Source organism: Grus americana, chromosome 31 (genome assembly GCF_028858705.1).
Source record: "Grus americana isolate bGruAme1 chromosome 31, bGruAme1.mat, whole genome shotgun sequence".
Classification (NCBI taxonomy): domain Eukaryota; kingdom Metazoa; phylum Chordata; class Aves; order Gruiformes; family Gruidae; genus Grus; species Grus americana.
The window spans coordinates 131,207-146,094 of NC_072882.1; the positions used below are offsets into that span (position 1 = coordinate 131,207).

The 14,888-nt window shown below is 57.2% G+C and overlaps 2 protein-coding genes across 26 annotated transcripts in view; both read left to right on the forward strand.

Annotated features, from left to right (window-relative positions):
• Window positions 1–9,025, forward strand: part of R3HDM2 (R3H domain containing 2) — a 59,508-nt gene extending 50,483 nt beyond the window's left edge. For 20 of the 25 annotated variants that reach the window (XM_054806850.1, XM_054806848.1, XM_054806832.1 and 17 more), the window contains 11 exons: window positions 1,565–1,654; window positions 2,297–2,539; window positions 3,162–3,288; window positions 3,720–3,955; window positions 4,237–4,391; window positions 4,694–4,794; window positions 5,570–5,739; window positions 5,908–6,052; window positions 6,138–6,238; window positions 6,728–6,812; window positions 8,339–9,025. In XM_054806850.1, coding sequence (XP_054662825.1) covers window positions 1,565–1,654; window positions 2,297–2,539; window positions 3,162–3,288; window positions 3,720–3,955; window positions 4,237–4,391; window positions 4,694–4,794; window positions 5,570–5,739; window positions 5,908–6,052; window positions 6,138–6,238; window positions 6,728–6,812; window positions 8,339–8,682 — 1,797 coding nt within the window. In that variant the 3' untranslated portion in view covers window positions 8,683–9,025. The remainder of the gene's footprint in view (window positions 1–1,564; window positions 1,655–2,296; window positions 2,540–3,161; window positions 3,289–3,719; window positions 3,956–4,236; window positions 4,392–4,693; window positions 4,795–5,569; window positions 5,740–5,907; window positions 6,053–6,137; window positions 6,239–6,727; window positions 6,813–8,338) is intronic. The other 5 variants (XM_054806829.1, XM_054806831.1, XM_054806838.1 and 2 more) reach the window with 1 other exon arrangement.
• Window positions 9,026–9,766: 741 nt separating this feature from the next.
• Window positions 9,767–14,888, forward strand: STAC3 (SH3 and cysteine rich domain 3). Its single transcript, XM_054807059.1, is given in 14 exon segments — window positions 9,767–10,034; window positions 10,037–10,090; window positions 10,093–10,168; window positions 10,956–11,022; window positions 11,421–11,682; window positions 11,831–11,928; window positions 12,205–12,280; window positions 12,361–12,458; window positions 12,581–12,647; window positions 12,921–12,970; window positions 13,114–13,217; window positions 13,737–13,788; window positions 13,983–14,120; window positions 14,393–14,888. Coding segments are annotated over 14 exon segments (1,491 nt in total). The 5' UTR covers window positions 9,767–9,784; the 3' UTR covers window positions 14,492–14,888.

Below are 14,888 nucleotides of genomic sequence, written 5' to 3' on the forward strand. Positions count from 1 at the left end.
TGCTCCTGAGGTTGTAAGAAACCACAGCACAATATCTGCCCCTGTGTCACTGCAGGATGGGGAAGGAGTGGGAGACAACCCTGGTGGGCACATTTGGAGAGCAAAGCTGCCTCGTGTTCAGTGGGTGCAGAGCTGGACAGTGGCCGGGGGGGGGGTGGGGGGGGTGGGGAAGTATCCTCAATACCTTCCTATCCTGCCCGATTCAGAGCAGTGTGTCAGTGCTGGACCTCAGCCTGCCTATGAGTTTTATAGCGATCTGTTCTGGTGCATCATCTCATACTTACAATGTCTCCTACAGCAAAGAACTGCAAGTTACACTGGAGGTTTTCAAGATGCAACTGGACAGGGAGGGTGCTAGATAATCTTACCTAGGCTCCCTTTCCCATTAAAGGTTGGACCAGATGATCTTCTGAGGTCCCTTGCAGCCTGGGCTGTTGTATGATTCTAAGTGTTTTCAATGGGCTGGGATGGGAGGAGGAAACAAGCCTCCTCAAACAGCTTTTACTGCAGATAACATGATCAGACATGCTGTCTGTTGCTGTTTGTATGAGGATGAGGGAAGCTTGTAGTTCTTGGGCCCTGGATTGGCTCCAGGGTTGTGGATCTGTCCACAGAGGATACTGAGACTCAAGGGAAGCATCTCACTTCTTCAGATGAGGTGTGTCCCTGAGGTAGCCAGGGTCCAGTGATAAAGCTAACTGGAGTGTCTGCAGCTGTAGTATGGCATGGGACAGAGCACAGTGCCCTGGGTGGGAGGTCTGAACAGATAGCAGGCTTCCGGAGCTTGTGCAGGATCACTGTGTCTTGCTGGAGTTTTATTTTCTATCTTCTACTGTTTGGCTGTTCTAATTGTTTAGGTCCTGGAAAAATGCTTTTTCATGTGTTTGACTAGTAGTGAAAGGTCTGAAAATGCACTTTCCCCCGTGTGCACACACCTTCTATTTCACCAAAGTTCAAATCAAATGATCAAAAAAACAATTCGGTGCTGACTGTTACAGGTTTGGTACCCAAAGCACAATATATGGTGCTTGAGTTAGGTGTTGTCATAAACAGGCATCAGCAGGTCCTCCCAATGCAAAAGTGAGAGGGGCCCCTGCAGAAAGCCAGAGTTAAGAAAAGACTTTTACAGCAGGAAATGCCAAAAAGCACTGCAGAGAGAGCTGGGAGTCAGTGTCACACACGAGTGGGCAGTGAAGTGGGAGACACACAAATGTTGTGCGGGAGGGAAGTGGCTCTTCTGCTGCTGTTAGCCATAGCTGGCCTTTGTGAACTTCTGTCACTGTTCATGCCAGGCAAGAGCTGCTTTGCGGACATGGTCAGCCTTCCCAGCTTCCACAAAGCAACTGACCGGGCTGTGTGTCTTCACAGAGAGATGAATGCTCCCCGGTTCTGGTCTCTGTGCTTTCCAACCCTCTGCAATGCCCCCTCTGTGTGTTTGCAATTGGCTCAGTTGACTAACCTTATTGTTCCTTCTTTCTCTCCTTCCTCCTATCCTTCCTTCCCTCCCCACTGCCCTTTTCCTACCCAAATCTCTCTCCTCTGCTCTGTTCTCTGCTGGTCTTAGCCGGTCCCAGCGCTGCAGCCTGTTCAGTATTCTCCAAGCTCCTGCCCCCAAGTCCTCTTGCCAGTCTCTCCACCCCAGCAGTACAACTTGGTATAAACCCCATTTCCTCTTCTGCACTCTCTCTGTTGTACTCATGTGCTGTGTTTGTGTGGTATGAGCTTTTGCTGATCAGGTATGTCACGGACACTGCATCCAGTGGGTTTGGGATCCATGTAAGGCTCTGTGCTGTAGTGGGGTCAAGGCAGTGGGATGCTTGAGGCCATGGGACCCACCAGGGCCAGGCACTGCCGGAGTGGAAAGAGCCTGGGGAAGAGCAAGTGCCAAGCCCAGACCTCCACCAGGAAGTGACACTTGTGCCCAGCACGGGGGTCCAGGGGCTATGGCTGCCCTGTGGTCTCAGTCAGCCACCGGGTTGTCTCTGCTGGGTCTTTTGGGAACAGTGCACCCCATGGGACATGGCCTCTGGCCTGGGACCACCCCTGCCTGTGTGGGGCCCCGCATGTCACCAGTGTTTGCTGAGCATTCGGGCCCCCCCAGCAGCTCACATGTCCCTAGGCCTTGTTCTGCAGAATGCGCTTGATCTGTGGCTCCTTTCTGGCGACCTGTCTTGGGTGAGCTCCTCCACACAGAATAGGGAGAAGGGGTCTACAATCTACTCAGCAGAGCTATGTCCTACATGCTGTTGTCCTACATGTTGTCCTCCTCCATCCTTCCCGCTTATCCCCAATGCAGGCTGATGAACTCAGCAACCCCTTTGGTCAGATCAGCCTCAGCCGACAGGGCTCTACGGAAGCACCGGATCCTTCCTCAGCTATGTTCCAGTCATCCCTCATCTCCCAGCATCCTCAGCAGACGGGATTCATCATGGCAACACCTGGGCAGCCCATTCCCACCTCCAACTACTCTGCCTCAGGGCACACGGCCCCCACACAGCAGGTGCTGCAGCCCCAGGGCTACATTCAACCTCCCCAGCAAGTAAGGACATGCGCAAGCCTGGAGGGGATGTGCACCAGCCCAAAGCTGTCAGGCAAGGGGTTGCTGGGGAGCAGTCCAGAGAACAGTTCCTTGAGAGTGGGAACTTTGCTGCTTTCTTTTTTCTGCTGCTCTCTCATAAGGGATCAACACGCAGGGGTCCAAGCTCTGGGTTGGCATACACCCTTGCTGGGCACAGGGTGATCTCTGTCCCATGTCCCTCTGAGCTCACAGGGCACTTATCTGGGGACCCTTCTGACCATTCCTGGCTCGTAGTGTTGGGGGAGGGACAGTGACCAGATTCAGGGCTGACACCTCTAAGCTCTCTCTGGGGTCCTGCAGGGCATTATGACCTCTAGGATTGTTCCCCTGAGCTGTGATGAGAATTTTGCCTACTGTGCTCTTGCACTACTGTGCTGGGAAAGGCTTGGATGTGGAGGCTGGGAGGAGCGGGAAGGGGCTGCGGTTCCCTGAGGAGCTATCATCTGGCCAGAGCCAAAGCTCTGGTTGGTTTCCTTCGGCAGAAGCCAGGCCAGGTGAGAGAGAAAACTGGTCCCGGGGGACCAGCTTTCTTGGTCCCACTCCCTCTTGTGTTCTCATCATCATGTTTTCTTGATTCTGATAGATTCAGGTTTCTTACTACCCTCCTGGGCAGTACCCGAACTCCAGCCAGCAATACCGATCTCTCAGTCACCCAGTGGCCTACAGCTCCCAGCGCACTCAGCAGCTCTCCCAGCAGTCCCAGCAGCCTGGTAAGGAGGTGTAGAAGGGGGGAGGGAGGGGGCATGCTTACCTTTCCTGCCACTCTTGTTGGCTCTTAAGGATCTCTCATGCCCTGTTTGGGGCCAGGCTGCTCTTCCCTGTCTCCCACTCTCTGCTGGACTTGCTGACTGTAAAGTGCCTCTTGACTGTGCAAAGGAAAGTTGAGACTTGGCCTGGCTGCAAAGGCTGTTCTAGTCTTTTCCCTCCCTCTCAACATGTAGCATGCGCTGAGGCGCTGTAAGGTGGATTTAAAGCCAGGAGCTTCCTTCAGGTCTTTTTACATCTACTGTAAGGGAAACCCTTTTCCTGCTCCTTAGCAAGAGATGGGGGCAAAGCAGGATTTGAGCCCTCATATGCCAAGGCTCAGGCTGTCTTCTGTGGCCAGCTGGGAAGCCGCTCCATTTAAAGCCTGTTCTGACAGGTTTACAGCCAATGATGTCCAACCAGCAGCAAACATACCAAGGTGTAATGGGAGTGCAGCAGGCACAGCCCCCCGGGCTCCTCAACAGCCAGAGGAACAGCATGGGAGGCCAGATGCAGAGTATGATGGGAGTGCAGCAGGCGCAGCCCCCTGGCCTTCTCAGCAGCCAGAGGAGCGGTATGGGGAGCCAGATGCAAGGCCTGATGGTCCAGTACACTCCACTGCCTTCGTACCAGGTAGGCACCAGTTGCTCTCCCATAAGGGGCTGCTGGGGAGGAGGCCTCAGCTGTGAGGAGGAGGACTAAGTGCGGCTGGTCCCTTCGCCATTATGTTCACAGAAGAGCTGGATTGGGCTGTCTTTGCCTGGGCAAGATTGCTGTGGGCTGCAGTAGACAACCATCTGGCATCTTTTCTCCCTTGTGTGGATCTCGCTGGTGTCTCTTTGGGGCCAGTTCTCCCTGTTCCTGCTCTATGTTACCTGTCATTCCACAGGGCTGCTTCTTTCCTTCCTGCGCAGGTTCCTGTGGCCAATGAGTCCCAGAGTGTGGTCCAGCAGCCCTTCCAGCAGCCAGTGCTTGTGCCAGCCAGCCAGTCTGTTCAAGGGGGGCTTCAGGCTGGAGGGGTACCCATCTATTACAGCGTCATCCCAACTGCCCAGCAGAATGGCACCAGGTAAAGCTTCCGTACCTCGGGCCTGCTTTGGGGAGCAAGGAGTCCTGCTGCCCACTGGACAGGCATAGCATCCTACTCCTGCAGCTAGGGGAGGTGGCTTGGCACCATAGATTCTGGGCAACTCTTGAGCTTGCCCAGTCCTAGCTCCCATAGTCGGTGCTTCCTGGACACAGCTGTCCTACAGCATGTGGTGCTTCTGTGCTCCTCCAGGGCAGCTGAGGGAGCTGGTGGTTGCCTGCACAGGTGGGCAGGCTGTTTCTCCCCATCCCCAGTACCTCACCAGAGCACTCTCTGCTTCACAGCCCTTCGGTGGGGTTCCTTCAGCCACCTGGCTCTGAACAGTATCAGATGCCACAGTCCCCGTCACCCTGCAGCCCACCACAGATGCAGCAGCAGTATTCAGGTAAGAGGGGCCACTGGTGAGGGTTGGCACTGATCCTGCACAGATTGGATCAGGTTTTGTAGGGGCTGCAGTGAACAGAGCTGCCAATTCACAGCCAAGTCTGGCAGCTTCTGCGGAATGGATTTCCGTAGTCTTACCCATCCCACAGCCGACTGGGAATTACCAGGTCGTGGCACAGCGACTTTGCTCCAGGCTGATGCCGGCCTGTGCCTGGCACCTCCTTGCCATGGTGGGTAGGCAGGGTAGGAGCGGGTGGAGGGAGCTGCTGCGGGATGCGGACTCCCTCTGCTGGCAACGTGGCTGAGTGTCACCAGGGCAGCCCCTGGGACAACACACTGGATGAGGGGAGCATCAGGATTGCTGCATCTTGTCCCAGCTGCAGGGAAATGAGCTGGGGCCTGGTGAATTGGTGCAAGAGCTGGAACCAGGACACTTGGACTCTGCGCCCAGCTCAGGCATTAGATCCTTTGCCTGAAGTTTTGCTGTGATGCTCAGAGAGGTCACCCGAGTTGCCTTCAACTTGTCCCCTTTGCTCACATTTCTCCTGGATTAAAAGCAAGTTGTGATATCAGAGAGGGATCCCGACCGGGTCTTGGTAGCGCCTTTTTTTCAGCCCACCTGGGCAGGCAGGAGTAGCAGAGGAGAGAGTGGGGAAGGGGTGTTGCAGGGAAGAGTGCAAAGTTGCACAGACGGGCAGGCTGCCTCTTGTCCCACAGCAAGCAGCAGCAGCAGTGTGCAGAGCCTGGGCAATACTGCTGCTGTTGTGTCTCCCCAGGGGTGTCTCCATCGGGCCCTGGCGTGGTTGTGATGCAGCTGAATGTACCCAATGGCCCCCAGGCCCCCCAGAATCCCCCTGTGGTGCAGTGGAGCCACTGTAAGTACTACAGCCTGGACCAGCGGGGGCAGAAGCCAGGAGACCTGTACAACCCAGACACCAGTGCTCAGGTATTGAGAGGACTGGGAAGAAGGCAGCTCATCTTTTGGAAGCAGCCTGGTGGGAGAGAGAGGACCCCAGCGTCCGTGCTGTCTGGATGGGCTGGGAGATGGGGGTGGTGAGGCAGGTGTGGGACCGGTCACAAGCATTGCGGCTGTCTAATGCTCTCCCTCCCCCAGGCCAGCACCCAGCTGAACAGCCCCATCACATCCCCCACCCAATCCCCAACGCCGTCTCCTGTCACCAACCTCAACAGCGTCTGCACGGGGCTGAGCCCCCTTCCTGTCCTCGCACAGTTCCCCCGGCCCATGGGCCCGGCACAAGGTAAGGGGGAGGAGTGGGGACAGCACAGGGCTGGGTCTTTCCTGTGATTTCTTCAGCCCCCCAAACATTTGCTTCTTTTTTGCAGGTGATGGGCGCTACTCATTGCTGGGCCAGCCGCTGCAGTATAACCTGTCTATCTGTCCCCCACCACTGCTCCACAACCAGCCCAACTACAACGCACACCAGGTAAAATTGGGCTAAACCTCCACCCACCCTTTCACTGTCCTGGGAGTAGTTAAGCAGCAAGTCTCACACCCTGCCCTGCGCTTGCACACCCCTCGATTAGATAGCAGGCTACCTACCCCACGCTCTTACCATCCATCCAGCAGAGCTGCCATTGTAAATGGATTTCCCTAGAGCCTGGCACTGGGCTAAAATTTCATCCTTCTCCCAGCTTTGCCCAGATGCCATGTCAGCCCCAAGTCCTTTAGTGTCCTGGAACCGTGGCTGTGCCTTGATCTCATCTGACTTACACAAGTGTGGTGGTAACGGTGCCAGGGGTGCAAGGTTTATCCAGGTGTCCTCGTTCCCCTTCACGGCCATGGCCTAGTCAAGTTTGGTCCATGTGTGTGTGTCCCGTGTCCCGTCCCCATCCCCCCCCCGCCAAAGGATGCTCCGTGGGCACTGTGAGGCCACAGTGTCTCCTCAGGTAACACACTACCATTTTTATTTAAGGGGCAGACTGGAATGAAACATGGAAACCGGAGCAAGAGACAGGCCCTCAAGTCAGCATCCACTGACCTTGGGACGAGTGATGTAGGCAAGTGATACTCCTCAAGCAGTTCCCTTTTTGCCCTCGGACTAGTCCCCCCTGCATGGGTGTAGCTGGCATTGGCAGAGACTCCAGATGCCACTGCTGCCCACACCAGCTTCCCACAGAACCCATTGCTGGGGGTGGTTGTGGAGAGCAGTTCCTGCCTGCCACTGCCCCCCCAGCCTGCATCAGGCCTGGCTCGGGGGGGTGCAGCAGAGCCGGTCCCAGTCAGCTGTGCCCATCGGGAGGTGGGAGGACAGGGGTTCCTCAGGAACCCAGTAAACACTGCCTGCACTGAGCAAAGCTTTTGAGGAAAAGTGGGGAGAAGTGGTTGGAAAGTCAGCAATGAGCACCAGGACATGTGGGCCCTATTCCTGCCTCTGTGAGGGTGGAAATGATGGAGCAGGTAGAGCTGGCAGAACTCCTGGGATTTTATTCCTCTCTATCAGGAGAAAGTGAGTGTCCAGACCCCTGAGATCTTGTTCCCACCATTGCCTTCCCAAGTGACCCTTCCCTCTCATGCTTCCATTTCCCAGTGGGGCCAGGAGCTGCAGAGCCCTCGTCTTTGTGAAGGGCTTTGGGATCTTACAGGGGTGGCCACGAGGGCTGAAATCCCCAGTGGCTTGTTTCTGTCCAAAGGAGAAGGGAATCCCTGTTCCTCACCCTGGGGGCGTCTCCACTTGCTAACTGGGCCTGAGCTAGACAGCCTGGACAGGAGGCGGCCTTCACTGGCTCTCAGGAGGCTTCAGATTTATCCCCCGTGTCACCATCACCAACAGCAGCTGGTGGCAGGGGGCCCTTTAAGAGCTGCTTGCCGGAGAGCTGCCCCCCTCCCTGCGGCTGGTATGTTCATTACATGCTGTGTTAATATTAGCAAAGAATCCATTCAGCCAGCCCTCCACTAAGCCCAAAAGCCAGGGCTGGAGCCAGGAGGCAGCAGAAGTGTTTGAGTACCACAGAGCAGAGGCAAAGAGGTTGGCGTGACACTGGCCTGGGCACACGAGAGTGAAGCACGCAGGGTAGCGTCACATTTGGGATCCACTCATGTTGATGTCCTCCGTGGGTGCAGCCTTTCTCCCTTCCAGGGACAGAGGGCAGGAGAGCTGGGTTAGCTCCCAGTCCTGGTACCTGAAGGATCAGGGTAGGAAGACAGGGCAGAGCTCCTGGGAAAGCCCTGACTGAAAAGCCAAGCCCAGCCAAAAGAAGCAAGAAGGACTTGGTGTTGCTGGAGCCCTGGGAAAATGGGAAATAGCAGTCTCCTCTTGAAGCAGGCCATGAGGGGACCAGGGTGTGCGCAGAAAGGGTCAGGATGGAGCAGAATTATATGGGCAGTTTGAGGGGGAAGAAGTGACTGGCTTAAAAAAATACATTCCTAACGTGTGGAGCAGCTTAGCAAAGTGCTGCTTTCACAGGCAAAGCAGAGGTGACTGCTCCAGCCCCAGCGCTGGTGAGGAGCCCACGCATCAGCTCTCGCTGTGCCATTGCCACCCAAGAACCTGCTGCCACTGACACATACTGTCTTTCCACTGCAGTGCTGGGCCGAGTGCTGGAGGTGACAGACCTGCCTGAGGGCATCACACGGACAGAGGCTGACAAGCTCTTCACCCAGCTTGCCATGGCTGGTGCCAAAATCCAGTGGCTCAAAGAGACTCAGGGGCGCCACGGAGATGGGGGTGGCGGGGACAACAACGGGACTCCAGAGAACGGCAGGCACAGTGACCTTGCTGCCTTATACACCATCGTGGCCGTGTTCCCCAGCCCGCTGGCTGCCCAGAATGCCTCCCTCCGCCTCAACAACTCCCTCAGCCGCTTCAAGCTGCGTGTGGCCAAAAAGAACTATGACTTGCGGGTGCTGGAGCGTGCCAGCTCACAGTAGGGCTCACACATGGGCACAGAGCACACTGGACTGCGGGCACTTCCCTCTGCCTTCTCTTTTCCTTTCTGCCCTCCCTTCATCTCGCCCTCTTTCCTGGATATATTTATATGGACATAATTAAGAGACAAGAAATTGATTTTTTTTTTTTTTGAGTGATGCCCGTGCCCGCCCACCTTACCCTGTGTATATTGTTTTGTTAAGCACTGTGTTGAACCGCACATACAGGTGTTGATTGGTATGTTCACTGCACATTTTATTTAATCTGATTATTATTTGGGGGGTATTTTTGGTTTTATTTTATTTGGGGGGTTGTTTTTAAATATAAAAAGAAAACTTGTCCATCACTTTAATGCTGCTTTCCCATTCTCTGCCAATACCAGTGCTAGGGGCTGTCTGTGCTGCCTCTTGGGGGTGCAATGACAGGGAGCAGAAGGGGCATTACCAGGAAGATGCGTTCCTGCCCAGATCCTGGCCCCACGCTTGGCATGTACAAACACTGCAAGCTCATGGCTTGCCAGGGCTGGGAGCCGAGACTGGTAGAGGAGTGCTGGCACCTTGACCTGGGGCTGGTCCCCCTGTCAGATATTCATAGCCTCTTTTCCCATCTGCTGGCTCCATGCAGCTGTGCAATGGCAAGAATGGGGGTGCGGGGCGTCCCCAGCTGTATCCCCTGCCAGGAAGCAACATATTCCTCCTGATGACAGGGGAGCAGCCTTCAAGCTGATAGGTGCAGGTATCACTGTGTCCTCCTGTCCTGTGGGTACAGGACTCGGGCTGGCACCCCCTCCACCATGGCATTGCACACAGCAGCTGGAGCCTCTTGCAGCATCTTCAAGAAGCAGGTGGAGAGATAAGAGCTGCCAGGAGGGGATGGGCTCCAACCCCAGCCTTGGTGCAAAGTCCTGCCCTACTGCCACCTGCAGCCTGGCAGGCACACAGCTCCAGGGACTCTGACACTGGGGTGCCTATCCAACTCCAGGGACCTGACACCCACTGCAGGGCAGCATGATAGCAGTGAGGTCCCCAGCTCTCGCCTCCGTGGCCAGCTCTCTTAGCAGAGAGCAGATCAGCAGGATCTGCTGCCATAGAGGATGGGGCAGCCATGAGAGTTCAATTTCGAGAGCAAATGAGACATCAAGGCTGGAGCACTTGGTGTGCCCCGGCTCTGCTGCTGCCCCATGCCAGGGGGTGGGTGGGCCTCTGTGACGCCCAGCAACCCACTAACGCAAATAGCCAGTGGCTCCTCTCCACCCCGCTCCCCTCCTGGCTCATGCATGGGCTCCAATTTCTCAGCGTCAGCCTCCGCCAGCGCTCAGCTGTCGGTTCCCCTCTGTCCTGTCACTCCTCCTCTCCACAGGACTGGAGCAGCTGCCCCCCTCCCTGTGCACCCGGCACAGAGGGCTGGGGGCTCTGTGGCCAACGGGGCCCCAACATCGGCCACTCTTTGCAGGGTTTTTCACCGCAGGACAAGAGCTCCAAACACAGTGTAAGTGTGTTTCCGTGCGCGGCTCCCCCTCATCGTGGCCACTGACCCCCATGGGCTGCAAGACATTGCTGCAAGACCCCAGGGCTCTCTGCTGCTGCAGCACGCCTTGCCCCAGGGTTCCCAGCACCCATTGCCGTTTCCCTGATGGTCATCCTGGTTGGTTTCCACAGGGGCGAGGGGGGGGCTCGTGTTGGGTATCTCCAAAAATAGTGCTGTCTGGGTAGAAGGACTATGGGGATTGTTGACAGTCAAAGGTGGAATCGGGCAGGTTTTGGGGGATGCAGGAGCAGATCCTGCTCCTGTGGTAGCATGGGGCTTCTGTGGAGAAGAAAGCAGGGCTGTGCAGTGATACCAGACAGTGTCACAGGCATGCCTGTCCTAGGGGGCCAAAAGTGGCACCATTTGCAGTTTAATTGTGAGATGGAGATGTCTAGGCAGAGATGGACGCATGCAGGTAGCCCAGGGTCTGGCTCGCAGCACCTGGCACCACGTCCACCAAGCAAGCAGCAGTGCTGTGCGTGCTGGGCTGGGAGCCTGCTGTTCTCCAGCCTGCACAGCAGGGCCCAGCAGGTACCCTGGGGCCCTGGGACTTGCCCACAGCGGAACTGGCCCTTGCTGGGGCAGGAGTGGCAGGTGGGGTGGCAGGAGGTGGTGCTGCTGGGGCAGAGGGAGGCACTGGCTTAGGAGATGCTTCCCATGCAGTGAGTTCTGGCCATTTCTGCCCCTGCTAGGCACCTGCAGTGGGAATAGCCCCAGCCAACAGCATGTGTCTTTTTTCCCCTCATAGCATGACGGAGAAGGAAGTGCCAGAGCCACCAGCTTCACCTGCTTCAGGTGGGAAACCCAAAAGCAGGGTAAGTGGGTGCCCACAGGGCAGCTTGGGTGGGTGGGGGAAGTCACCTTTCTAGCATCATCTCTGCCTCAATCCCAGGAGTTCTGTGGGGCCAGGGATGCCTGGTGGGATCCCAATCCAGCAGGGCACTGGGTGGCCATTTCCCAGCTTGGCTTTTCCCCAGGGTGCCCACATCCACATGGTGCTCAGGAGACACAATTTCTCCTTTTGTGGAAACCTCATGAGGAAGGGAGAGGGGTCCCTGTCCTTGCAGCATTTTTGCCCCAGGACACCTGGGGTCTCCTCCCACTTGGGGAAGGAGGAGTCTTTAGGTCAGAGCAAAGGGGCAGGGAGCCGTTCTCTGCCTGCGTGCCTCACCCCATACACCTGCCGTGTGTGATGCATCCCCTCCTGCCCCAGCAGCTACAGAAGCTGAAGCAACTTTTCCAGCGAAAGCCCAAGGAGGAGACAGTGCCAGAGCCGCAGCCCAATGGGGAGCTGGTCAGCCCCTCGGGGGGGCCCATCTACTACATCTATGAGGAGGAGGAAGAGGAGGAAGAGGAGGAGGAGCCTGAGCCCCCTCCTGAGCCCCAGAAACTTGTCAATGACAAACCCCACAAGTTCAAAGATCACTACTTCAAAAAGCCTAAGTTCTGTGACGTTTGTGCCCGCATGATTGTCCGTGAGTCCTGAGGGTGCTGGGGCTGGGGGCCATGGTCAGGGCGAGGGCTGGGGGCCAAGGCTGGCGAGGGCTCCAGCCCAGCCGTCCCCACAGCTGCAGTGTCACATTGCCTCTCCTTTCCACCCCTCCACACACCCCGCACCGCCAGTCAACAACAAATTTGGCCTGAGGTGCAAGAACTGCAAAACCAACATCCACCACCACTGCCAGTCCTACGTGGAGATGCAGCGCTGCTTCGGCAAAATCGTGAGTGTTCCCACCAGCCCCAGGCTTGGGGGCACCTCCTTGTAGGGACCGCCGGAGCGCCGCGGCAGGGAGCGGCCGGCTCGGTCCCTGTGGGCATGACCTAGGTGCTGTGACCCACATCTCTTCCTGGCTCTGAGAGGGGGACCCAGGCGTCTCCCCCCTGCTGGGTGGTCACCCTCTGGGTCCCCAGCATCCACTCGCTCCCTCCTCAGTTCTCACAGGAGGGCCCACAGGTCTGGGTGGTGGCTGATGCTCTGACCTCCTTGCTCCTTCCAGCCACCAGGGTTTCGCCGGGCATACAGCTCGCCCCTCTACAGTGACCAGCAATATGCCTGCGTCAAGGAGCTGCTCTGTAAGTACTGTCCCCGTGCCGGGGTGCCCCGTCTCCTCACATCCTGTAGCTGAACCTCTCTCACCATCCCTGTGTCCCAGCGGCAGCCAACAGGAGCGACCCCGTGTTCGAGACCCTGCGGACAGGTGTCATCATGGCCAACAAGGAGCGCAAGAAAGGACAGGACGACAAGAAAAACGTGAGTGTGGGGTTGGCCTTTTGCTCCAAATGCCCAAGGGTTCTGGCACCACAGTCTGCACCCCATTGCCACCCCCACCTCCCTGCCCGCTCTGCACCCCCTGACAGCTCTCTGCCTTGCAGCCTTTGGCTGCTATGATGGATGAGGAACCAGAGGCCACAAAGCCAGAAGGGGGCAAAACCGAGGGTGGTGAGTGTTGCGACCGTGGCAGGGCTGGCTAGGGAGGGGGCTGAGCTCCAGCCATGAGCGTGGGGCAGGGAGGGAGCCTGATGTGGAGACTGTATTTGGGGAGGCTGCTGGGGTGGGGTTTGCCCTGCAGAAAGCAAGTCTTCAGGTCTCCACCCTGGGGTTCTCTCTGCTTCCCCTTGTTGACCTGGGCACAGGAGATCCTTGGGAGGAGGCTGGTCCTGGGGTTGGGAGGCAGCACCCAGAGAGATGTAACCTCTTTCCTCCTGTTTCCAGGCACCTCTGAAGGGGACAAGAAGACTGAGAAGAGCCCAACAGATGACAAGGTATCCGTCATCCTCACCCTATACCCTAAAGGCCCCCAGCCTTGGAGCAGCATAGGCAGAGGCTGCAGGGATCTCCCTGCTGGGCTCCCTGGGCTGTCCTCAGCCTCTCTGGGGTGCTGATCCCCTCTTTCCTCCTCCCCCAGAACAAGAAGCCACAGCCAGGGATTCGTGGTGGCTATCTGCAGTCTCACTATTTTGTGGCACTTTATCGCTTCAAAGCCCTGGAGAAAGATGACCTGGATTTCCCGTAAGTTCCCAGCAGTGTAGTGGGCACAGGGATGATGAGAGGAAGTATGTGGGGTGTCCAGTGGGGACAGGGGGAAGTCTTCACCTCAACAATGAGGCTCTCGTGACCAGGAGGGGTCTGTGAATGAATGAATGAGGGCAGAAGTTAGAGCCATGCTGGCTGTGGTTTGGGTTTTGTGGCTTTTCTGCCTGCCCCAATGGGCTACACATTAAGCAGGGGCCCTGGCTCTCGCTGAGCCAGCTCTCAGGCTTTAGGCACAAGCCTCATTTCCAAGGCGGCTGGTGTTTGTCTTGACATGGTTCCACTGATTTCTTGCACCCCAGACTTGAGGCTGAGCTGTCATGTACAGGACCTGTCTGTCCCTGAGCCTGCAGGCTGTGTGTATTCCTCGACCTCCCTGACACAGGGCTCTAGGAGCTGGTGCTGTGGGAAGAGCAATTTTCCTTGCCAACCTCAAGGTCTCCCATGGCAGGGGGTCCCTGGGCCTCCCTCACACTGAGCCCTTCCTTCCCTTCACAGGCCAGGGGAGAAGATCACGGTGGTCGATGACTCTAATGAGGAGTGGTGGCGGGTAAGGCTGGTGTCCTACAAGCACAGAGGGGAAAGAGGCAGAGCTTTAAGCAAAGGGAGATGTCAGCTGGGAGTGCAAATCTGCTGTGTCCTCGTGCCAACCCACAACCTGCAGGCTGTTTGTCATGGGGGAACCTGGGGGTCATACAGATTAGCTCCAAACCCCACCTTGCACCCATCCACTGACTTTTTCAGGGGAAGATCGGTGAAAAAATTGGCTACTTCCCTCCAAACTTCATTATCCGGGTGCGGGCAGGCGAGCGGGTGCACAAGGTGACGCGCTCCTTTGTGGGCAACCGGGAGATCGGGCAGATCACGCTCAAGAAGGATCAGGTGAGACGAGACCGTATGCTCACAGCCCGTGGTCCTCCAGCACCAGCCTGCATCTCTGCCCTGGCCTCCCTCCAGGCCCCCACCCATCATGGCTGCCCTGGCACCCTGCTGCACCCCACAGCCACTCTCAGCCCTGGCCGGCACTGCTGTCCCCATGCTGCCCACCTCCCCCAGCCCCTTGGAGGAGACCCACTCTGCCCAGCCCCCTCCCTCTGCCTGGGGGTTGCCACCTTCCCCCTCTTCTGTCTCACCTGCACCCCTCTCACCCCCAGATTGTGGTACAGAAGGGTGAGGAGGTGAATGGTTACGTCAAAGTCTACACCGGCCGCAAAGTGGGGCTCTTCCCTGTGGACTTCCTGCAGGAGATCTGAGCAGGGCAGCATCCCAGGGCCCCCCAGGCTCAGGGACAGATGGATCGTGGCTGCAGAGAGCTGCTGGATCTGGGCAGGGATGAGGACCGCAAGCACCCCTGTCCCTGATGCCTGCAGCAATGGGGTTCCTGGTAGGGACCATCTCCGCCAGAACTGAAGCAGGCTTGGGGGGTGGTGGGGTGCTGCTTGGGCTGTTTCCCCTGTGAGGTTTTTGGTGCCTTTAGAGACACTAGGTGCAAGGAAGGGGCACCCCCAGACTCACTTTGGAGCCACCCAGCCCCCCCTGCCTGAGGTGGTGGGCGCTGGGTGCCTCGGGGGTGTCAGTGCAGTCCCATTCTACTGCTCTGGGCTGTGTAATTCTGTGTTTCAGCAATACATGTCTGCTCCCCAACCCTGA